The sequence below is a fragment of the Grammomys surdaster genome, unplaced genomic scaffold (assembly GCF_004785775.1).
Source record: "Grammomys surdaster isolate TR1022 unplaced genomic scaffold, NIH_TR_1.0 125852, whole genome shotgun sequence".
Taxonomy (NCBI): Eukaryota; Metazoa; Chordata; class Mammalia; order Rodentia; family Muridae; genus Grammomys; species Grammomys surdaster.
In genome coordinates this window covers 3,234,905-3,258,089 of record NW_021620678.1, presented here as the reverse complement: position 1 = coordinate 3,258,089, position 23,185 = coordinate 3,234,905, and the positions used below count along the sequence as shown (strand labels likewise).

General features: G+C 46.2%; 2 protein-coding genes across 2 annotated transcripts in view; both read right to left on the bottom strand.

Moving 5' to 3' along the window:
- Positions 1-4,852, bottom strand: part of Mei1 (meiotic double-stranded break formation protein 1) — a 53,570-nt gene extending 48,718 nt beyond the window's left edge. The window contains exons 1-3 of the mRNA XM_028790006.1: positions 4,694-4,852; positions 3,233-3,356; positions 2,418-2,468 (exon numbers count right to left, since the gene is read on the bottom strand). Coding sequence (XP_028645839.1) covers positions 2,418-2,468; positions 3,233-3,356; positions 4,694-4,852 — 334 coding nt within the window. The remainder of the gene's footprint in view (positions 1-2,417; positions 2,469-3,232; positions 3,357-4,693) is intronic.
- Positions 4,853-7,403: 2,551 nt separating this feature from the next.
- CUNH22orf46 (chromosome unknown C22orf46 homolog) lies at positions 7,404-14,761 on the bottom strand. The gene is made up of 2 exons (XM_028790017.1): positions 14,520-14,761; positions 7,404-11,840 (listed from the first exon to the last, which is right to left on the bottom strand). The coding sequence occupies exons 1-2, from the start codon at positions 14,727-14,729 to the stop codon at positions 7,500-7,502; spliced, it is 4,551 nt and encodes a 1,516-aa protein (XP_028645850.1). The 5' UTR covers positions 14,730-14,761; the 3' UTR covers positions 7,404-7,499.
- Positions 14,762-23,185: the final 8,424 nt, after the last annotated feature.

Below are 23,185 nucleotides of genomic sequence, written 5' to 3'. Positions count from 1 at the left end.
TAATTACACTGGCACCAGCTAAAAGTGAATCATGGCAAGGGTGGCCACAAGTGAATATTCCCCCAGCAAGGCTGGGAATGGGGCTCGCTTGGTAAAATGCTTGCCCAGTGTACATGAAGCCCTAGGTTCGGTTTTCAGGATCACCAGGGGTATGGTGATAATCCCTATAGTCCCAGCACTAGGTGGGATCAGAAGCTCAAAGACATCCTCAGCTATAAGAGTTGAGACCAGTGAGGGCTTCACATGACCCTGTTTCAAAAAGAAAAAAAAAGAGGAAGGAAGGAAAAAAAACAAGAGAGAGGGAGGAAGAATAAAAAGGGAAGGAAGGAAGAAGGAAGAATTTTTTAAAAGAGAGAAAAGGAGAGAGGGAGGAAGGGAGGGAGGGAGGGAGGAATAATTTAAAAGGAAGAAGGAAGAATTAAAAAGAAAGGGAGAGAGGGAAGGAGGGAGGGAAGGAGGGAGAAAAGGAAGGAAGGAAAAAAGGAAGGAAGGGAAGGAAGGAGGGAGGGAGGGAGGGAGGGAGGGAGGGAGGAAGGAAGGAAGGAAGGAAGGAAGGAAGGAAGGAAGGAAGGGAAGGAAGGAAGGAAGGAACTTCCTCCAGAAGTTAGAACTTCAAGTAATACATATTTGTCCACATATGTAGATATGTGCCTGGACAGACACAGTCAGAGATAGACACCGATCACATTGATTTATGGGACGTTCACAAACTTGGGAAAGACAAAGTAAGTAAATCAGCTGACAATCAAGCGATGGGGGTGGGGACCTTTCAGAACAGGTACAAGATTGTGTTTTACGTGAATGCTCCCTGAGGAGTGTCTGCTACATAGGAGGTTCTGAACACTCAATGGGACAGAATGGCAGGTGGGTATCCATCCTCCTCTTTCCTGAACCACCTGGGGTCCGTTTAATAGACAGATCTACAGCGTGGTTGCCGTGGAGACTTGGCTGTGTATGGAGGGGCTGAACATGGACTTCTCCTCCCGAAGGTTGAGCTAATTAGTTATAAATGAATGCCTTGCCCACCAAGAGCTGTCTATGAGTCAAGGTCAGCCATGGCAATGTAGAGAGAGCCTGGCTCAAAAAACCAAATAAATAAATAAATAAATAAATAAATAAATAAATAAGGGACTAGAGAGATGACTATGCAATTAACAGCTCTTACTGCTCTTGCAGAGAACCAGAGTTTGGTTAGTGCCACCAACACTGGGGAACTCACAGCCATCTATAACTCCAGCTCCTGGAAGCATATGGCACATACATGGTACACAAAAATAAAAGTTTTAAAGCTAGAAAAATCAAATTTAAAAATTTTAGAAGAAATGTATGTGAAATGTAATTTTTGAAAAAAATTATGTTGCTGAATTATTTTATTCTTTGGTTTGAGGTTTGTTTAATGTCTATGAGTAACTGATCACATGTACGTAATATGTACCACATGCATACCTAGTGCCTGCAGAGGTCAGAAGAGGCCACTGGATTCCTTGGAACTGGAATTGCAGATTGCTGTGAGTCACTACTAGGTGCTGGTACTGAACCCAAGTTCTCTGCATGGGCAACATGGACACTTAATCCCTAAGCCATCTCTCCAGCCCAGTTTCTTTGTTTGTTGACTTCAAACTTGGTAGGTAGCCAAAGACAGCCTTGAATTGCTGATACTTCTGCCTCCACCTTCCAAGTCCTGAGATTATAGGTGTGCACCATCACACATGGCTCAAAAACAAAAAATTGTTGACAATGCCTTATTTATTTGTTTCTTACTTTCTTTCTTCCTAAAGATTTATTTTTTTATGTATATGAGTACACTGTAGCTGTCTGCAGACACACACTAGAAGAGTACATTGGATCCCATTACAGATGGTTGTGAGCCACCATATGGGTGCTGGGAATTGAACTCAGGACCTCTGGCAGAGCAGTCAGTGCTCTTAACTGCTGATCCAGCTCTCCAGGCACCTTTCTTTTCTTTTTTAAAGACAGGGTCTCTCTATGTATTCCTGGCTGTCCTGGAACTCAATGCGTAGACCAGGCTGGCCTCAAACTCACAGACATCCTCCTGCCTCTGCCAGAGAATGCTAGGATTCATAGCACACACCACTATGCCCAGCACATCATCCACTCCTCTGTAACAGCAGGCATCGACCAGCACTTATTTACCAGGCAATCTCATCTGCAGATTGTAAACTCTTAGAAGGCATGGCCACATCCTAGCATCTACATATGCCCAGTGCTTAATGCAGTACTTAGCAAAGAGGTGATGCCTGAGAAGAAATGTAGAATTAGTTATGAACTCATTGAGTTCCCTCCTACGTGTCTAGGTGGGCAATTTCACTAAAGCCTCAGCAGCCAGGGCTACAATTCAGGCTAATCGTCCCCAGTTAGAAAGGGAGGTACACACAGCTTCAGCAGGAACACCTTACCTTCAATACAGAGGTCTACCACACTCCCATCTTCCACACTGCTTAACAGTCCTTGGAGCAGAGGGAGGCAAGAAAAGGGTGATGAACAGTGCCGCTTCAACACACACAGTTTCACAAAGGCAAACATCATTCTAAAACCAGCAGTTTTAAACAACGCCCTTGCTCAGTTCCGCTCTCCACAACACCTAGGGTTCTCAATGTCCAGTCTAACTTTTAAATAATGATAGTCCGAGTTCTCAGCGAACCGACTGTATGCTCTGGAGTCTGTGACACATCTAAGGTTAAAAAGAATACATTTTGGCAGACTTCGTTGTCTCCCGAGGCCATCCTAGCTCCCATTGGTCAGCAGTTGATAAGCCTGGACACCGGAAAGCACTCAGTGCATGTTATCCATCCTCCCTACAAGGACAAGGTCCACTGTACACTGTAATCAAAAGAAGGGACCACCTCACCTCATAGGTGAAGAAACTAAGGAAGGAGAAGGAAAATGACTTGACCAGTATGACAACCAAGGTGAGCCAACTCCATTCCAGGCCTCTCATCCTGAGCCAGATCTCAACTGTACAAGAGGAATTTCCCACTTTCCATATGTATTTTTCCACTTTCACTAGCCTCTTAGACCCAACAAGGACAGTTACCATAAAACAATTCATCTAGCTTAGAAAGGGAGGGTCCATATTGTTATGATTATAACACAACAACTTGCTAGCAAACAGCCACGGCGATACAAGACGTCTAAGTCATCTTTCCAGGTCCTCCCAGGTTAAAACCTATGCGTTACACAATTCATGCCAGTTCTCCCCCTTGGATCTCACCAAAAAGCACTCGTGCAAAATGGATGCAGACTCTCTGGTCCTGAGCTACCAGCTGAGTGACCAAGGAGGTGTGCCTCACCAGGGCATCTTGGAAGCAGAACACCACATGCTTCTTGCGCACCAGCTTTGAGTGAATGAAGAGAAACAGTCAATAGTAACCAAGGCAGGGTCACTCTGAACCCAAACAACTGTTGTTCCCAAATATAACCACACGAGTACTACAGCAGTCACTTAAACTGTGAGCGAGCCATCCTCCCTACAGGTGGACGGACATCAATTTCACTAGGAAACTCATACATTTGTACAGAAGTTTACAGAAACTGATGTTTCTATCTTACATTTACAAAGCACTTTATTTACAAATCACTCTTCTTCACCAATACGTTTGGAGAAGGGACACTCTTTTTTTTTTTTTTTTTTTTTTGTCTCATGTAGCCCAGGCTGGCCCCAAACTCACTATGTAGCTGAGGCTGGCTTTGAATTAATCATTTCTGCCTCTATCTCCCAAATGTGTGCCACCAACACATTTCAGCCTAAGAAACTGGTAAAGCAATCAAATCCAGATATTATCCTCATTTTATGGATGAGAAAACACAGAGGCTCAGAGACTTTCCCAAGGTCTCAAATCCAAGGTCTCTAAACAGGCATCGACTAAGTTCACTCCCTCCACTTTAACTGTCTGAGGGAATTAAGAACAGTTCACAAGCCTCAGCCTTAGGCAGAGAAAATACATCCTTCCATTCAATGTAAGCATAGACCCTCACACTGGTCAGTTTCCAGTACAGTTCCTGCAAAAATATTCAAGACAAAATCAGATCAAAAGAAGAAAGGGCCATGGTAATGTGAGCCTCTCATCCCAGCATTTGGGAGGCAGAGGCAGGTAGGTCTCTGTGAGGCCAAGGCTACTCTGGGGGATCTAGTGAGATCTCCAAGCAAGCAACTCTACTAAGGCAAACGTAGAGAGTTCTGTTTATCAAAATGACTTCCCATGCACCCCACTTCTACCTGTCAGGAACCTCAGCCTGTCCTTCCTGACAGCACAAAGATCAAATGCAGCCTTCCCCCCCCCCCCCTTTTTTTTTCACTAGGGCTAAAAGGGGTGGAGGAGCTGAGCAGGGGCTCAGTTCCTAGAGATGGAGGAGAGCTAACAGGGGGCTGGTAGGGAGCAGGGAACAGAGAGGGGGAGTGTGCAGCCCTGAGACCTAGGGCCAGGCTCACTAGAGACTCAGCAGGCGGCGGGCACAGCCCCGCTGGAGGGTAGGGAGGAGGGCGCAGGGGAGACTGAAGGTGGGGGCAGCAATGGCCGCCGCAGCTGGAAGAAGGGCGAGCCTTGGGGAAGCGGGTCGGGTTTGGGTTTCGTTTCAGGAAAAGTGTGCCTGGTTCAGAGAAGCTGGCTTGCTGAGGAGGGTGAGGGACATGGCCGCGCCAGGTCCTTGGAGGAAGAGAGGGTTTAGGTCGCACCGACACGCCGGGCTTGGGTAGCAGCTCCAATGCGCAGGCCAGGCAGATGTGAGGGGACACGGGCAGCAGCCAGCGCGGATCGTGCCGGTGATGGGTCCTCTCCAGGAGCAGCACGGCCTCTTCATCTCTCCCAAACGCGGGGTGGTCAGCAGCCGTCATCTGCCCCACAGCCACCTCCTCGCTCCTGCAAGTTTTTCCCGCGCCGCTTTTGCGCAAGCGCAGTAGGAAGAGCGCGCTGAGCGAACGCACGTGGAGGAGCTCGTGCCTCCTGCACCCCCGACGCTGCAGCCAGCGCGGGCGAGCAGCCACTGCAAGGGCGAGTGTTGTAGACCAGGACTGTGGATTGTGTGCAACTAAATCCAAAAGGATTGTGCGTAGACGTCATCAGGAATTTGTGCTCAAAGCGTTTATAAAGTAGCTGTCAGATTTGATAAAGGAAAGAAAATAAATTTTGCTATAATTTGTTTTTTTTTTGACTAAATTTTTTTATGTGTGTTAACCTGTGTGTATGTATGTACATCATGTGAGCGCCCGGTGTCTGCAGAGGTGAGAAGTGGGATCCCCTGGAGCTAGAGTTGGGGAGCCCTAGAGTCACCATTTGGGTGCTGGGAAATAAAACCAAGTCCTGGGCAAGAACAAATGCTGTTAACTGCTGAGCCACCTCTCCCGTCTGTTTATTTTGAATTAGGTTCTGATGTAGTTCAGACTGGCCTCAAACATGATATGAGGTTGAGGATGACTTTAAACTCCTGATTCTCCTGAGATTGAGATAGGATTGATTGCTTCATCATTTCTGCTGTACCCCAATTGTTGGAAGTCAACAGTGCCAAATCACACTCAAGGAGGGGAGTTACACTAGGCACAAACACCAGAAGGTAGAGATCACTGGAAACTGTTTTACAAGCTTACCACAGGGTGAATGCTATGGTAGAGATAGAGATGTTGTTATAGGAACATTCTGTAGGCAATGGTGGAAAAAACAAACAACATATATTAAAACTTAACTGGGTGACAGGATTTGGGGAGTTTCTTGTTGTTCTTCTGAGATAAACTGGGGTGCATCTTGTCTCACCAGTAGGTTGCCTGGAGCACAGCTGCTCTGGGGAGGCAAACCGCAGTCTATAACGGCAGTCCTCGGTGGGCTCTAGGACAATTGCTGTGGCTTCCGGTCTCTTATGTACCCAGACACCACTAGTACACTCTTGGGAATGGAGGATTCTTATCCATGCTTCCCTTAGGACGTGCCAGGCAGGAACGGGAAGGCAGAGCCCTAAGGGAAGTGTTTGGTTCCAAGTGAGTGCCAAAAGAGTTCTGAGGAGCTGGGAGAGAAGGCATGAGGCTCGGGAATTCAAGATCATTCTGGAACTCAGAGATCAGCCTGCCTCACCATCCTAGGTTCTACAACTAAAGGTGTGCACCACTACCACAAATATCTATTTTTAAAATATTTTAGCAATCTCTGAGAACTTCATAGTGTCTTTTTAAATACTTGCCTATCCGTGTGTTCCCTGAATATTAGCACTCTGACACCAGTGAGAATGGAAGAGAGATGTCACCAGTGGAGCCAGGCCAGCTCCTGAAAGGCTTCTATGCTTGGTCCCAAGGGAGATTTTACAGAAGTGTTTGTGAGAACTCAGCAAGTTAAGGACAACCAACCACTGTTTCATCTATTCCTGCAAGTCATTCTGCCCCAGGTAGCAAGTGAAGTCTTGCTTGGCTAACAGGCAGTACAAGCAGAGTTTTAACTAAATCACTCAATAAATCGACAAGTCACTAAAAGATTGGCCTTTTCTTTCTTATTCTCTACTTTAGTCCCATGTGCACATAGGAGTCCACAGAGGTCAGAAGAGACATTAAGTGACCCAGAACTAGAGATACTGACAGCTATGAGCTGCCTGATATAGAGACTAAGCTGGCTTCGAACTCACAAAGATCTACTTGCCTCTGGGTCCTCAGTGCTGAGATTAAACATATACCACCATTCCTGGCTCTGTGACTTTTTGTTTTTAAGTAACTCCTTGATTCCAGTTGATACTGCCCATAGATGGTATGGGGCCATCCACTAGAGAGTGTCTGACCTATCAGGAGCTACACCTTAAAGCCGATGCTCCCCTCCCACAGGAGCTATCAAGGATCCATAGCCCCTCAGGAATGGAGGAATCCATGAATGCCTTCCCACCCCATGCTAGAATGTAGACTGACTTGATCTTGCACGGGTCTTGTACAGGCAACCATGGCTGCTGTGAGTTTATGAGTACAGTATCCTGTTGGGTCCAGAAAACACTTTTCTCTCTGGTCCTCCTTCAATTTCTGGTCTTACAATCTTTATGTCTTCTCTTGCTCTAGTGGCTTCTCAGCCTGTATAAACCTCCCTTCTTTGTAATCATGGGTCTGGATAATATTGTGTCATGAAGAGCACTACCCCACCCTCCAAACAACTGGGGCTGAATACCCTGATCCAATCGGAATTATCTTGGGAATGGGGCAAGACAAAGGCATGGGGGAAGAAAGCCATGTAATCTATCATGAGGAGCTGGGAGCCTGGGGGGAAGGGGCTGAGAAGGTAAGAGTTGGTAGAAGATGAGACTGGATTGCCCTATATTCTGCTAACCTTCAAAGCTACAGTGTAGTAGTGTCTATGCTGTCCACAGAGTACCCCAAATCCCAAAAGAAAACATCAGATAGCATACCAAAGGAATCTGCCGTACTGCAGGATCCAAATAACCAATTTTATTAGAGGCTCTGAGACTAAGGAGGTCACTTGCATGCCTTCTCTGACATGTCCTAAGGACTCTGGGCCTGTGGCCTACTGTTTAAGGCCATACTGTTTGAGAAAATATCTCAAGTGCCTCACAAAACCAAACTTTTGTGAGACTGCTGGATTGTGTGATGCCCCCTTTGAGTTCCCAGGTGTCTCGTGTTCCTGATAGCTCTCTATCTTAGGAACAGTTACTCCTGTACAAGAATGCCCTGGTGGCTCGAGTTCCTTCTCCAAAGCAGTGGGGGATCTGCTGCTGTCCTCCTCTGTACATGGAGCCCCCACTTTGTTCAGTGTAGTAGGATTCCTCAGGGTGAGAATGGGGGTGGACTGCTGGGGCTTAGCCAGCTGTGCCATCTTGTTCCAGATGGTCACGCTCAGCCTGGCTGCAGCAGAGTGGATACTCCCTTTAAAGCTGGAGGTATGTGCAGAACAGGCTCGTTTTCTGACCTCTTCAGGTCCCACACTTTCACTTCTTCGCCACGTGGGCTGTTGACATTTGCTAGTGGGGAGCTCAGAGGCTTCCCTTGGGATGCATTCCTTTTTCCGGTGGTTGGAGCCTTCTGGACAGGATGAGGCCCTTGCTCTGCTGGAAGTCTTCTCTTCCACATGGGGGACTCCAGGCCTAACCATTTTTCTGCTTCTGCTGTTCTCAGTTGAAAACTCTGGGACTCCTCCTGGGTTATGCCAGCTTCTAGACTCGACTGCTGGCCTGGGATTCCTGGGAGCAGGGATCTTGGCCTTAGGGGCTTCTTCCTGGATCTGTGGTTTTCTTGCTCCCCCTGGTTGTCTTATTCTCCTGGGTTTCTTAGGAGGACTAGAGCTCTCCATTGGCTCCAACTTGGTTGGTCTATGCTTCTCTAGGGCCTGGACTTGGGTACAAAGTTTAGAGCTTTTTTTTTCAAGAACTGGACGGCTTTGAGACCTGGCTGGAGAGTGGAGGCCTAACGGGAACACCTGAGACTCACGGTGCCGTTCCTGCTGCCTTTGGTGTTCCTGGTCTGTACGCAATCCAGGCAGCCTCACTGCAGGCCGTGGCAAAGAGCAAGATTCTAAGAAGTGAAAAAGCAGGTAAGACTCCAGGATTCGTCGAGGGAGGCCCCACCTCAGGTGTGCAATCCTCCTCTTCATGAGGGATTCCAGGAGCAGATGTTTGCTCTTCTTGAGGGCTGGCCATTTGTGAAGGGTGGTGAGAGCAGCTGGTACGCGTGCTAGAGCTGGGGCTGCTTGGGAGACTTGGGGACATAGGAGGGAGGGGAAGATAGAGGAGGCCTGAGACTGTGGGTAGGGGTGCTGGCAGGTTGGGCTGGAAGCCTTTCCCGGATCCACCTTTTTGTCCTTTTCTAGTCTTCTTTGAGATCCAGGTTGGGCCCTCTGGGCCCTCTCACTGACCTGACGTCTGTGCTTCCGGGCAGGGCCTGTGCCCTGGCTACTTAGATGTTCTTCAGAACAGGGAGCAGAGTCTACACCATTTCCAGCCATTGGTTGCTTGTGTCTAGGGGGTTCATATCCGGAAGTGAGAGAGGCCGGCTGAGCCGAGCTGCACTTCCGGTTTGTGGGCCCCAATTTCCCAGAAGAGTCATTTAGGGGACTGGGCCTGACAGCATCCTTCCTGCCGACTCGGCCCTTGTCTCCTCTCTTGGATGGATGATGAGACAGTTTAGAATAATCAGCTCTGCGTTTTCTCTGGACCCCGACATCCTGGATTTGTGTAGCAGTGTCTCGATGCTTGCTCTGGATTCTTTGCTCCTGTGTCTGAATCTTTTCATCGGTTTCACACACAGACTGTCTCTGGTCCTCTCCCACGGAGGCTTGGGTCTCTGAGCCATCATCTCCTGTGAAACTTATTGGGTTTCTCTTCCCTTGGTTTTGAATCTCTGCATCATTCCCATCTCTAAAATTCTCCTGGTTCTTCCACTCTAACCGGTAGGTCTTTCCATCAACTTCACTTAGCTGCCTCTGATCCTTTCTGTTGGGTTCCTGCATCTTTCTACAATCCTCTCTTCCAGCTTCTCTCCAGTTTTTCTTCTCCAATGCCCCATTTTCCGAAGTGTTCTCTCCTTTAGCCTGTTCCCAGCTCCCTCCAACTTCAGCCAACTGTCCCTGGTTCTTGCTCTCAGGTCTCTGGGTCTTTACATCATCTCCAAGTTCTCTCTGCTTTCTCTTCTCTGGGGCCTGAGCTTCTGCCCCATCCTCGCTGCCCACCTCCTTCTGGCCCTTTAACTCTGATGAGTGGGGGTTTGTACCTGCATCACCTAACTGGCTCCGGCTTTCTTCCATGGTTGCCTTGGTCTCTGTACTTTCCTCCCCTCCAGCTACTCTCCTGATTCTCACCCCTTCTATGCCATCCTCACCCTCAACCTCCTCAGCTTCCTCGCACCCTGACGAGTGGGTTGTGTCACCTTTCTTACTTGTCAGCTCTGCCCAGTTCTCTGCCACAGATGTCTGGTCATCTATACGATCGTTACCGCTAATCTCTTTCTGATTCTTCCATTTTGTTTCTCGAATCATTTTATGGGATTCATTGCCTAGCTGACCCTGATTTTCTTCCCCAAGTTTCTGGGTCTGTGCTTCATTCGTGCCCTTAACCCCTCTCAGGTTTCTCTTCCCTTGTGCCGCCAGAGTGTCCGCTCCCTCTCCTGCTTCAGCTTTTTCCTCATCCTTCCTCAGTACTCTGTAAGTCCTCAAGTCAGGTTCACTGGATTGAGCCTGCTCCTTGGCCTTGGGTGTCACCTGATTTGCTGCATCAGCATCTCCACCTTCTCTTCGGTCACTTTCCAGTGATGGGATGTCTACAGTACGTTCTCCTCTGACTTGACTCTGGTCTCCCCAGCATGGTCTCATGAGTCCTCTGTCCGCTGCAATCAGCCCAAGCCTCTGGCTGCCCCACCATGACGTCTGGATCACTACCCAGTCTTCTTCTCTTACCTCCCTGAGCTTCCTCGTCCCCAATTCAACTTCCTGTCTTGACAGATTCTCGTTCTCTCCCTTAGAGGCTTGGGTCTTCCCGTCATTGTCACTGCTGCTCTGTCCTCCAGGCTCCCCAGCTGCAGTCTGCACCTCGTCCTCAGTTCTAACACATCCCTGTTTCTCCCGCCCCAGGGCTTGGATCTCTTCGTTGTCCTGTTGTTTGAATTCTCCCAGATTCTCCCTTCCAGATGTCTGGATTTTGATACCATCCTCACTTCTGATCTGGTCCTTGTTCCTTCCGTCCTCCACCTCAGTTTCTGTAGCAGTATCGCCTCCAGTCTGGTCTTGTGTCATCTGCTCTAGCATTTGGGAATTCTCGGCAGCCTCATTTCCAGTCCAGCCCTGAGTTTCCAATCCTTGGGCCTCAACCTCTGTCTCTTCCTTCCTTCTGGCTTCTTCCTCACTCTTCCCCAGTGCTGGAGTCTCCACAGCATCCCCCTGGTTGCCCCACTCTGGTGTCTGGGTTGCTATATCAGTTTTACATCTGAACTGTTCTTGGTTCCCTCCCATATGAGCCTGGGAAGGTTTCTTCTCTCTGGGCTCCCTCTGGGTTTTCCTCTGTAGTTTCTCCGTTTGTTCTCTATCTGCAATCCTCGCCTGGTCTTGCTTCTCCCATCCTGTCACTGGGATCTCTCCATCAGTTTCCCTTCTTTCTTGCCTCCGGTTTCTGTACCCCAGGGGTTTAGCGTCTCCATCCTCCTCCACTCCAGACACTATTGGGAGGAAGGCTCCAGATGCTTGTATTTCCTGAGCGTCCTCCCTTCTGCTCTTTCTCTTGTTCAGATATTGCACAGTAGCTTCGCTGTATTCTCTGCCTATGGTCTTGGCTTTACCCCAGGGCACTAAGGGATCTTGTGGGCTCTCCAGGCATTCCTTGGTGGGCGCTTCCAATTGTTGCTTAAGAGGATCAGGCAGGAACTCTCTGAGGCAGAAGTTTGGACTCTGAGCTGGAGGAAAGTCTGGAAGTGAGAACGCTAACGCTGTGGAGGTGTACCTCATGCTGACGGGCTCTACTGGCACCAACTCACGAGAAGGAGCCAGCAGCTGCTCCATTCTTTGGCAGATAGCCAGGGAAGGGTGGGCCTGGCTATCCCTGGGATACCAGGGTAACTGCCATGCTTCCCAAGAATTGTCCTGATGGAGAAGACACGTGCTTGAAAAGGAAGAGGTACAAAAAATGGGCCCAGTGGAGGTGTGGACATCCCAAGGCAGGTCTTGACATGGCTTCTGTGGAGACAGCAGGTACTGGGTGTCCCACTGTTGTCTGACACTCTTCCGGTATCCCCATCTCTGCTTCTGTATCCACTGTTGGATGTGAACATCCAGGACCCTGGTTTTTCCATGAGTAAAGGATTCGGGAATCATCTCAAAGAAAGTGTCCCGGGGGGCAGACAACACTGTCCGTCTCTGTGGAGGCCCCTGTGAAGTAAGAAAGAGCTGAAAAGCGGGGTTCAGCACACAGTTTATCTCCTACATTCCCCACAGATTCTACACACACCCCAAGCAAACATCATTCATTCCCCCCAGAAATATTGAGGAGTTGCTCTGAACCAGGAACTGTTCTGTGTGCTGAGTACCAATGTGATCAAGACAAAGTCCCTGCTGGGAGCCATGGTGTAGGCAGAGAGAAGACAATAACCAAATGTGTATCAATTGGGCCGAGGATGTAGCTTAATTCATAGAGTGTTTGCCTGGCATGGAAACAATCCACTCCAATAATCTCTGTCCTCGGAAAACAGACAAAGGAGGATCAGAAGTTCAAGGTCATCCTTGGCTACATAGCAAGTTAGAGGCTAGCCTGGGCTATATGAAACCCTATCTTAAATAAAATAAAATCCTTGTAATTATCCCAAAAAGCATTTGAATGGAAATAAATGCAAATGTAGGGCTGGAGTTAACTCCACTAGACAGAAGAGTCAAGGAAAGTAAGAGGAGGTGATAACGTGTCTGGAAAACTGAATGAAGTGAGGGGCAGGCCAGGTGACATTAGGCATTATAGGCAGAGGAGACATTAAGCATGAAGACCCTGAGGACAGAACAACCAAGACTATGTCCACAGGAACAGCAAGGAAGCCCAGGCGAGAACTCGATGTTGTTCAGTGTGAAGCATGTCGGCTAGCTTGTGAGGCCCTGGGCTCTACATCCACCCTTAGAAAACGGGGAAGGGGAGGAAGGGCACAAGGAAGGAGAGAGAAAGGAGGAGGAGGAAAAGAAACAGGAGGAGAAAAGCAGGAGGAAGAGGAAAATGACCAGGAGGAGGAGGAGCAGGAGGAGCAGGAGAAGTACTCATATGATCAGAATGGAACAGTGGAAGACTGGGTCTGAGAGAAATACAGGCTACCTCCTATCAGGCCTTGGAATTGGAGCAGGGGTTTTGGTAGGGAGTGGACTCCCAGAAACCACTACATGGTTTTATGTAGCAAAGAGCTTTAATCCGTTCTTAAAGTCTGCCTGGCTCACAAGCACAGTTTGACTGAAGCTCAGTGTAGAATACTTGCCATGTGATCTCACGTAGGTCTCCTGATCTCACGAAGGTCTCCATGTACCTGTGAAATCAGCCATGAGTGCACATCCTGGGGTTTCGGGGAATTTGAACCCAGAGTCTTCTAGTGCTTGAGGTTTTGGTCTGAGTTTTTGTGGGGTGGTTCTTTTGTTTGTTTGTTTGGTTGGTTGGTTGATTGGTTGGTTGGCTGGTTGGTGTGGAGCTATGGGGCAAGGCTTGAGACAGAGTCTCATTCTAGTGCTTCTCCTAAGCAGCTCTGAGTCCTGGGTGCTGAGATTACAGGTATAAGCCACTATATCCAGGTTTCTTTCCCCCCCCCCTTTTTTTTTCTAAAACAGGATATCAGCCGGGCAGTGGTAGCGCACACCTTTAATCCCAGCGCTTGAGAGGCAGAGGCAGGCGGATTTCTGAGTTCGAGGCTACCCTGGTCTACAGCGTGAGTTCCAGGACAGCCCGGGCTATACAGAGAAACCCTGTCTCGAAAAACAAAAACAAACAAACAAACAAAAACCAGGATCTCTATATATAGCCCTAGTTGTCTCAGAATTTATTATATTGACTAAGCTGTCCTTTACCTCACAGACATCTGCCTGCCTCTGCCGCCTGAGTGCTGGAATTAAAGGGGTGCATCCCACACGCAGCCTCATGTCCGGTTTTCACTGCTAGTGTTTAAAGACAAGGCCTTATACATATTAGACAAACATTCTATTATTAAGCAACACTCCTTACTTGATGATCTGTTTGCTTGTTTTGTAATTTTCCTTTTATAGCTTTTGAAAGAGAGTTATCTAGCCCCAGCTGGCTGGGAACTAGATACGTAGACCAGGATGGCTAGATATGTAGACCAGGATGGCTTCAAACACGGGCCAATTTCCCTGCCTCTGCTTCCTGAATGTTGGGATTGCAAGCTTGCACCATCCTTGTGCTTCCTTCTCTAAATGTAAGTTGTGAGTGTGTGTGAGTATGTGTGAGTGTGTGTGTGAGTGTGTGTGCGTGTGTGTGTAGTCACACTCCACAAGCCTGTATGTACATACCATGGCATAGGTGTGGAGATCACAGATGTGGGAATTCCTCTTTCCACCATGTGGGTTCAGGGGCTGAAAGTCAGGTCATCAGGCTTGGCCGCAATCAGTCTTACTCACTGAACTATCTTGATAGCCCCGATGGTGTTTCTTAACCTGAGTGCTACACACGGGTGTGCTTGGCTTGTTCACTCATTTATACACTTGTAATTTGTGTGTACATCTTATACTTTTTAAGAAGGAAAAGAAAGGTTATACCAGGCGAAAGCAGACAACTGTTACCATGATCCAGAGCTACATGATGGTAGCTCTGCCCAGGTGGTGTAGTAAGGTTTCCAGAAGTCATCAGATAGGAGATACGGTTTCCAAGTAGGGTTCCTAAAACTTGCAATCGGGTTGAGTTTGTGGAGTGAGGAAGAGATGTGTCTAGAGTGAGTCCTGGGTTTAAGGCCCAGACAGTGCTTATACAGAGCAGTCCCCACTCTTTAGTTCTCCTCTGATACACAAGACACAGAACACAGCCCATGTGACAAGTGTCCAACGATCATGATGCTGAGGAGGTGGCCCCTTTACCTTGGTGACATTCCTCTTCCTGGTCCTGGAGAGCTGGTACCAGTACTGTTGGATCTGCCAGATCAGAAAGAGGCAAGAGACAAGCAGATTGCCACAGCAGCGGGGATCCTTACAGCTTTGATCCTGGGATAGTAGACCCCTCACTGGCTCCCATTCAGGGCCCTGGAATGGACCTATCACAGCACAGACTCCCAGAAGTGATAGCAACATGGTAAAGCTTAGGTCAGGTAGATGGTGTTTTGGGGAGTGGGGAGGAAACATAGGCTGATGTAGCTGATGCAGTAAGTTTGGGGTGGGGTACTCCTTACTTCATAATGCCTCTGTCACTGAGGCCACCTCACAAAGGAGCCTGCCTGCTGCTGGACTTTCAGCTCTAGCTAGCAGGCCCTTGGTGGAGGAAACCTCTTCCAGGAGCTCCAACCTGGTGTGTTTTGCCTCCATGTGGTCAAATGGCTAGAAAGCAGGTTGGGGACAAATCAGGCCTGCTCAGCTTGCCCCAATCTTGGCCCAAAGTTACTCCCAGGAGAGTGAGAGAAGTCTCATCCATGACTCAGGGCCATAAATCTCTGCCCAAGTTGCAACTGATAAACAGGTTAGGATGGTCTCTTGGCTCCTCAAGAAATCGAAGAACAAGCTAGAAGACTTTGAGTTTAAAGGAGCTCAGTGGTGATACTAGAAGCCTACCACATTGGTGGGTAGTTGGGTGCATTTGGACAGAAGGAACAGCTTCTAACATTCTATATCATGACAGGAAAACTATCATTGGCAACAATTATATTAAAATTTATTTTTGTTTTTTCTGTTCCTTGATTTTGAGACAAGATCTTTTTATAGAGCCCAGGCTGTCTTAAAACTCACATTGATCCTCCTGTCTCAGCCTGAGTGCTGGGATCACAGGCTTTCACTACCACACAGCTGATTAAACAACAAATTGTTTTTTGAGACAGGTTATCTATGTACCCCTCGCTGGTCTAGAACTCACTCCGTAAATCATGATGACCTTGAACCCATAATAATCTGCCTGCCTCTGGAGTGTTAGAATAAAAGGCTTGTACCACCACATCTCGTCAGAATAAGGTAGTAAGGGGACCATGGGAGCAAAACTATGTAGGCCAGGCTCCATACCACATGAGGTTCTGGAAGAACTGTATCTCCAAATCACTCACTCTTCTCCCCTACTTTCGTTTTATTGAGATTTCTGGGAGAATCATTACATAGCCCAGGCTGACTCACAATAATCCTACTGTCTCAGGGTTTTTTCCTTTTTCTTTCTTCCTTCCTTCCTTCCTTCCTTGCTTCCTTGCTTCCTTCCTTCCTTCCTTCTTTCCCTCCCTCCTTCCTTCCTTCCTTCCTTCCTCCCTCCCTCCCTCCCTCCCTCCCTCCCTCCCTTCCTTCCTTCCTTCCTTCCTTCCTTTCTAGTTTGATTTTTGGTTTTCTGAACAGGGTTTCTCTGTGTGTGGCCCTGGCTGTCCTGGAACTCACTCTGTAGACCAGCCTGGCGTCAACCTCATGGAGATCTGCCTGCCTCTGTCTTCAGAGTGCTGGGATTAAAGGTGTACACTACTGCCACCACCACAACCTGGTTTTTCTGTCTCATTTTAGTGCTGGGATTGCAGACACAAGCTACCAGTCCTTTATTAAAGAAAATTCTGCCGGGCTGTGGTGGCGCACGCCTTTAGTCCCAACACTTGGGAGGCAGGGGCAGGTGGATTTCTGAGTTTGAGGCCAGCCTGGTCTACAGAGTGAGTTCTAGGACAGCCAGGGCTACACAGAGAAACCCTGTCTCGAAACCCCCCCCCCAAAAAAAAAGAAAATCCCATTTCTAGAGTTAAAGACTACAGTAAACCCTTCTGCTCTGCTTTGTGGGTTTTTTGCCTTCTCTGAAACATACAATCTTGAAAGAGTCCTGTCTAGGCAATAAGAGTGATGACGTCAGAACAGTCGAGAGAAAAAGTTGTTTGAGAAAAGAGAACTCAGGGGAAGAGGAAGACTGAGTAAAACATGCTGGCCATCTATGCAAACCTGTCTTTAAAAAAAAAGATTTATTTATTTATTTATTTATTTATTTATTTATTTATTTTATGTATGTGACTCAGACACACCAGAAGAGGGCATCAGATCCCTTTACAGATGGTTGTGAGCCACCATGTGGTTGCTAGGAATTGAACTCAGGACCTCTGGAAGAGCAGTCAGAGCTCTTAACAGCTGAGCCATCTCTCCAGCTCCTTTCTGTCTTCTGGAATGACGAGATTAAGTGTCCTGCCTGTCATGTATGATAGAGTGATGGAACCTGCCCAATCATTAAAAAAAAAAAACAATCCATGTTCCTGGGAGCAAGTAATCCATAGCAAACCTAATTTCTTTCAACTGTCTCCAAAAGTTTAAGAGATAAATCTAAATCTTGTAGCAAACCCTTCCTAATACCATCACTTTTATGTAGCACTGGCTAGCCTGGAACTCACTTTGTAGACCGGGATGGCCCCAGACAGAGATCCACCTGCCTCTGTCTCCTAAGTGCTGGGATTGAAGGCGTGGGCTATAGTTCTCTGTGGATTTTGTTCTCTCTTGTCAGAATAAGCATTGGAAGTATGTTCTTCGTGCTCTTTCTCTGGAGAACATTGACAATACAAAGAGATATGTACTGTTCTGTTCTCGAACTAGCTCCTTCTCGGTGAGCTCTGCCAGACTCTCTGTTTTGGGGTTTTGTTGGGGGGTTGTTTGTTTGTGATTGTTTTCTGTTTTTGTTTTGTTTTTGTTTTTTGTTTGTTGTGGATTTTTTTGGTTGCTGTTTCCAAAAAACCTTAGTAAAACAAGCTTCTCCTCGAGGCCAGCCATGGCCCCAGAAGACAGGGACTCAAAAGGGCCAGGGTGGCTCTTCAGTCTCAGCCACTGCCCTGTACTCCCCTTACAGCAGTCCTCATGAACGAGAGGTATTTTCAGTTTCTTATTCATCAACAAGCTTAGAATGACTTCATTGCTGCCCCTACCTTATCACACATTTGAAGAACCTACTTCAAGAACCGGTTTCAAGCCAATCTCATAACCTTTATGTTTTTCTCAATGAGATATTAGTAAGTTAATTATATAACTTTGTCAAAGTTAAATTATAGATTAACATCTCTATATATCCTATATGGCTTCACCTTCCAACTAGGTTTACAAGATGCTACATCATCCATTATAGAAGAACTTATAAATTTCCATGATCATACACTAATGATTGCACCCCTTATTGGCTCCTTAGTACGTCATATCATCTTACTTATACCAACTACTGAAGTACTCATACAAGTAGGATAGATGTCCAAGAAATTGAAAGAATCTGAACTAATCTACCAGCTGTAATTCTTATTCTAATTGCCCTTCCTTCCCTACAAGTCCTTTATATAATAGATGATATTAAAGACCCCGAACTAACAGTAAAAACTATAGAACACCAAAATGATATTGAAACTACAAATATACTGATTATGAAGCTCTATGCTTCGTTCATATATAATTCCAATAAATGACAAGGTGAGCTCCCCCTATTAGCAGTGGATAATTGGATTGTATTACCAAGGTACAAGATACAGGATAGTAATCTCATCTGAAGATGTACTTCATTCACTCATGAGCTATTCCCTCACTAGGACTAAAAGTGAAGCAATTCCAGGATGCCTAAGCCAAGCCAGGGTAACATCAAATTGCCCAAGGGTATTCTATGGACGTTGCTCAGAAATCTAAGGATCTAATCACAGCTTCAAACCAATTGTACTTGAAATAGTGTCACTAAGACATTTTGAAATTTGATCTATTCCTATAATCTAAACTCACCTCAAAGCTTAGAGCCTTAACTTTTTAGGTTAAAGTTAGAGACTAATAGTCTCTGCCGTCAAAGGCCACAGTTAGATACATCCACGTGACTTATTACCATCCCAGCCTCAACAATTACATTATTTTATTCCAACTGAGATTCTCCTTACAAGTTTTCCCTACATCTCCTCTCTCCAAAACCTTAAAATTGTTAAAAACTAAAAATCCTTGAGAATGAAAATGAACAAAGATCTATTTGCCTCTTTCATTACCCCTACAATAACAGGATTGCCAATCACTGTTATCATGTTTCCCTCAATTTTATTTCCTTTCTCAAAATGTTTAATTAATGACCATTTATATTTGTTTCAACAATGACTAATTAAGCTTATCGTAAAATAAATAATACTAAATCATACATCAAAAGGACAAACATGGTCTCTAATAATCCTCTCCCTTATTATATTTATTGTGTCAACAAACCTCCCAGGCCTCCCTCCTCACACACATATTCCTACTACTCAACGTTCTATAATCTAGGCACAGCAATTCTACCATGAGCTGGAGCTGTGACCTTCGGATTCCACCACAAACTAAAAAGCTCTTTAGCCCACTTCCTCCCCCCAGGAACTCCATCTCATTAGTTCCTTTGCTCCTTATCATAGAAACCATCAGCCTACTTAACCGATAGCAATAGCAGTCCATCTCACTGCTATCATTACTGCCAGACACCTATTCATACACTAATCGGTGGTGCTACCTTAGTATTAATTCATTAATTAATAAGCATCAGCCCACCAACTGCTACAATTACATTCATTATTCTAGTACGACTTACAATTCAAGAATTCACTGTATCCCTAATTCAAGCCTACGTATTTACTGTCTTAGCCTCTATTCACATGATAACGCATAATGACCCACCAAACACTCAGCAAATCACGTAGACAACCCAAATCCATGTCCACTAAACAGGAGACTTTTCAGCCCTTCTCACCTCTGGCCTAGTAATATGATTTCCCTATGTCTCTGCAACACTCTTCTCCGTAGGCTTATTAGCATATGTCTAACCATATATCAATGATGATGAGATATTAGTCATGAAGGGACATAGCAAGGTCACTCCACTCCACTGTACAAAAGGGACATGTGCTCATCATAACCTTATAGAAGGGAAACGAAACATATGAATTTTATATGGTGGGCTTATATCCATAGGCTTATTAGAAAACGTTCTTATATGAAACCTTTTTTACAATCATATTAGGATTTTATTTTACCATCTTTCAAGCCTCAGAATATTTCAAAACATCATTCTCTATTTCAGACAGAATTTATGGGTCAACATTCTTCATAGCAACAGGATTCCACAGCCTTCCTGTAACCATCCATCTACAGTCCTCACTGTATGCCTTCTTCAGCAGCTACGGTTTCATTCCACGTGGAAGCACCACTTCTATTTTGAAGCAGCAGCATGATATGGACACTTTGTAGACATGGTCTGAAGCCAAGGTCCAGCCTCAGTGTGAGGAGGGTCCTGAGAAAGGCAGGAATGGGAACAGCGCTAATCTAATAATGACCCAGAGACAGTAGCGGATGCAAACTGTCAAGCACTCTCTTTTTGCCCAAGGATTCTCATCGTCCTTCCTCCTTCTCCTCTCTTCCTTTTCATCTTTTGCCTTTTCCCAACCAGAGAGCCTGAACCCAGTCCTTTACTTACTAAAGTTACATCCTCAAGGCTTTGATCATTATTGATAATTATTTTAGGAATCCTTAAATAGAACCCTAAATTCTATGAGTCCTGGATCATTAATTCCAACCCCTGCTTCCTTAAAACAAAAAACTAAACACAATGCAAAATTACATTTCCTTATAGTTTTTACACGGCCCAGGTAGCTGGGCACAGATCTTGTGGTTTCCTAGTACAGCAGACAGAAGTCTTTAGTAATTACTTTCATGTAAAAAAGAAAGGTAACAGACTTCTAGGGTTAAAATGATTTCTTACAAAGTTTTCAAATGTATGCAAGTAAAGCAGCTAGCTCTCTGATACCGCTCTAGGCTTTGTCATCTCAATCCTTCAGGTAGCCAGGAGAATGAAGTACTAACTTTTTATATACATAAGCATCATATTTTAATTCTCTAATCTTTGTTTCCTCTCTTAGCAATTCCATGGCCTCATAGACTCTCCTTCTAATAGTATTTGTTTCCAAATCGTATACAAGCCTTTCTCCTATAAATCTTTCATTTGCTGTATTTTATAGATTCCGTCTTTTCCTATCCATGCCTTTTCTTCTTGAAACCACTTTAACTCTCTATCCTGATGTCCCCAAGTTCACCCTGGCTAATTAACGCAGCAGTCATTGGACCGGAGGGTATATAATCTCCTCATAATTCCAAATTCAAGGCCAAATCTAATGAACAATTTCTACAAAGGACCATGTAGGCTTTTATGGCCTCTGTGGTTATATTGTCTAGATCCTTTCCCGTGGCCCTAACGGCCAAGCGGAAGGCCTGTTCCTCGTCCCCCCCAGCCTCATGACCACCTCCATTCCTCATTCCTGAGAACTGCGTCTGTTTTGTTTATTTTGGAGTGATTAGCTCTGAGTGATGGGGAAAGTATATTTCCCCAAAAAGAGAGTTTGAAAGTAAAATAGAAGAGACAGGCGATCAGTTTCAGGCCAGCAGCCGCCTTCAGCACACTTGGAGATTGAGGGGATCAATGGCCTGGCAATGCTCCTGGGGCAGGACCTGTGTCACACCTCCCCTTACGTAGCCATGCTGGACCCGGCAGTCTGATTTTTCCTATAGGTATCTATTGATGAGGATTATACTTTTGTAGTATAACTAATATAATTGACTTCCAATTAGTAAATTCTGGTAAGCCCCAGAAGAAAATAATCAACCTACTTATTATCATTACTATTAACATTTTCCCATGTATACTTCTCATCTCAGCTGCATTCTGACTTCCCCAAATCAATTTATACACAGAAAAAGCAAACCCCTATAAAAGCAGGTTTGACCCAATAAGTTCAACCTGCCTTCGAGAGGCTGCCTGCACCCCATCCTGGCTCCGAGCCCCGCAGCCATTCTCACAGGTCACATGAGACAGATGAGGAGTTAGATGCACACTGGGTGACATACTTCAACAAGCAGACTTGATGCCTGGGAATTTCATAACGGGATGAATATACCTGTTGGCTATGATCTGGCTCCTGAGCCCAAAATCATTGATGCTGCTTTGCAGGCGTGTAGATAGTTAAATGACTTTGCTAGTGCTATTCCCATCTTGGATAGAGCAGGAACTCATAAGGAAACCTACCCCTATGTCCACAGGTCTTGCCTCAGCAAATGAGTCTGTCTTAGCAAAACTCCATGTGAGTCTGCATCAGCTGACACCACTCATGCCAATGGCCCAAGTCTGCAGAAGTGGCAAGAAGCCACCAGCATATCACCAGAAGTTTTGGTGTTTTTCTATAGAGACATGACAGATGGAGCTCAACAATGCATGTGAGGCGGACTAATACGTGTGTGTCATTAGCAAAGAATCCTTCATCACTTTCACGTGCTTGCTTTACCAAAACATCCTTTGACCTGTATCTGCTTCAGCGAAATGTTCCCTCACGCCGGGCAGTGGTGCCGCACGCCTTTAATCTCAGCACTTGGGCGGCAGAGGCAGGCGGATTTCTGAGTTCAAGGCTAGCCTGGTCTACAGAGTGAGTTCCAGGACAGCCAGGACTACACAGAGAAACCCTGAAATGTTCCCTCACATTTCTGTTTCAGGAAAACACTCCTTCACGTGTTTGAACCCAGCACCATCCAACACAACTGACTTTCCAAAGAACCCGTAAATTTCCACTTCATGTGTCACTTTGCGGGTGGGTTTGAGACCCTCCTCCTAGCTGCCTGTCTTCTCCTAGCAGTCTTCAGATCAAGATGTAGAACTCTCAGTTCGTCCCTTGCCATGCCTGCCTGGATATTGCCTGTAGTACCAGTGTAGTGCCAGGGAAGTGCTAGTGAACCCCAAAAAACAGACAGGAGCCGATCAGATGTAAACCACAACAAGGCCTTTATTCACAAGCTTGAGCTTGGGCTCCCTGCCTCCCAGTTCTGATACAGTAGGATGGCTTTAGTGGAAAAAGAGTCCTCAAAATCTATCTGGGTAAGGCTTTATAGAAAGCTACAAGCAGGGAGTGTTTCTAGTATGGCAAGCATCTAATTGGAAAGCTACTATGCCTTTTAGCTGGGAGTCAAATCATAAACTTAATTTCTGCTTCCCTCTGCATTGATGGTCATTAGGCAGGGGGCAGGCTTGTTGGCAATTAACTTGGAAACACTGGGTTTGTTGAGGTGAGCCTAGAAACTGGAGCTAAGTTCAGGTTTTGTTGGGGGATATTAACCTGGAGACACTGGTCTTGTTGGTGGGTAACTTAGAAACCAATGTTAGGTACTGGCCTGTTAGTTTACCTGAATTTAAGTTCTCTAAAATGGAGTCTGAACTCAAAAGATTTGGTCTTCACCAAGAAGCATTTGTGAACCCTGAAAGACCAATGCAATCACACAAGGGTCTTTATTCACACGCTTGAGCTAGGGACTTAACTCACCGACAACCCACAGGACAGTTCTGGTGGAGAAAAGCCCTGAACACTCATCATCGGAACAAGGTTTTATAGAAAATGGCAAGTGAAGGGTGAGTGTTCCTAGCCTAGCAAGGATCTAATTGGGGTGCAACTGTGGCCTTTAACGTAATTGGTTGGTGCTGGGAGCCAAACCATAAGTAAAACTTCTGCTTTCCTCCTGATTGATGGTTGTTAGGCAGGGGTGGGCTTGTAACCTAGGAGTGCAGATCTGTTGGGGGAATAACCTGGAGA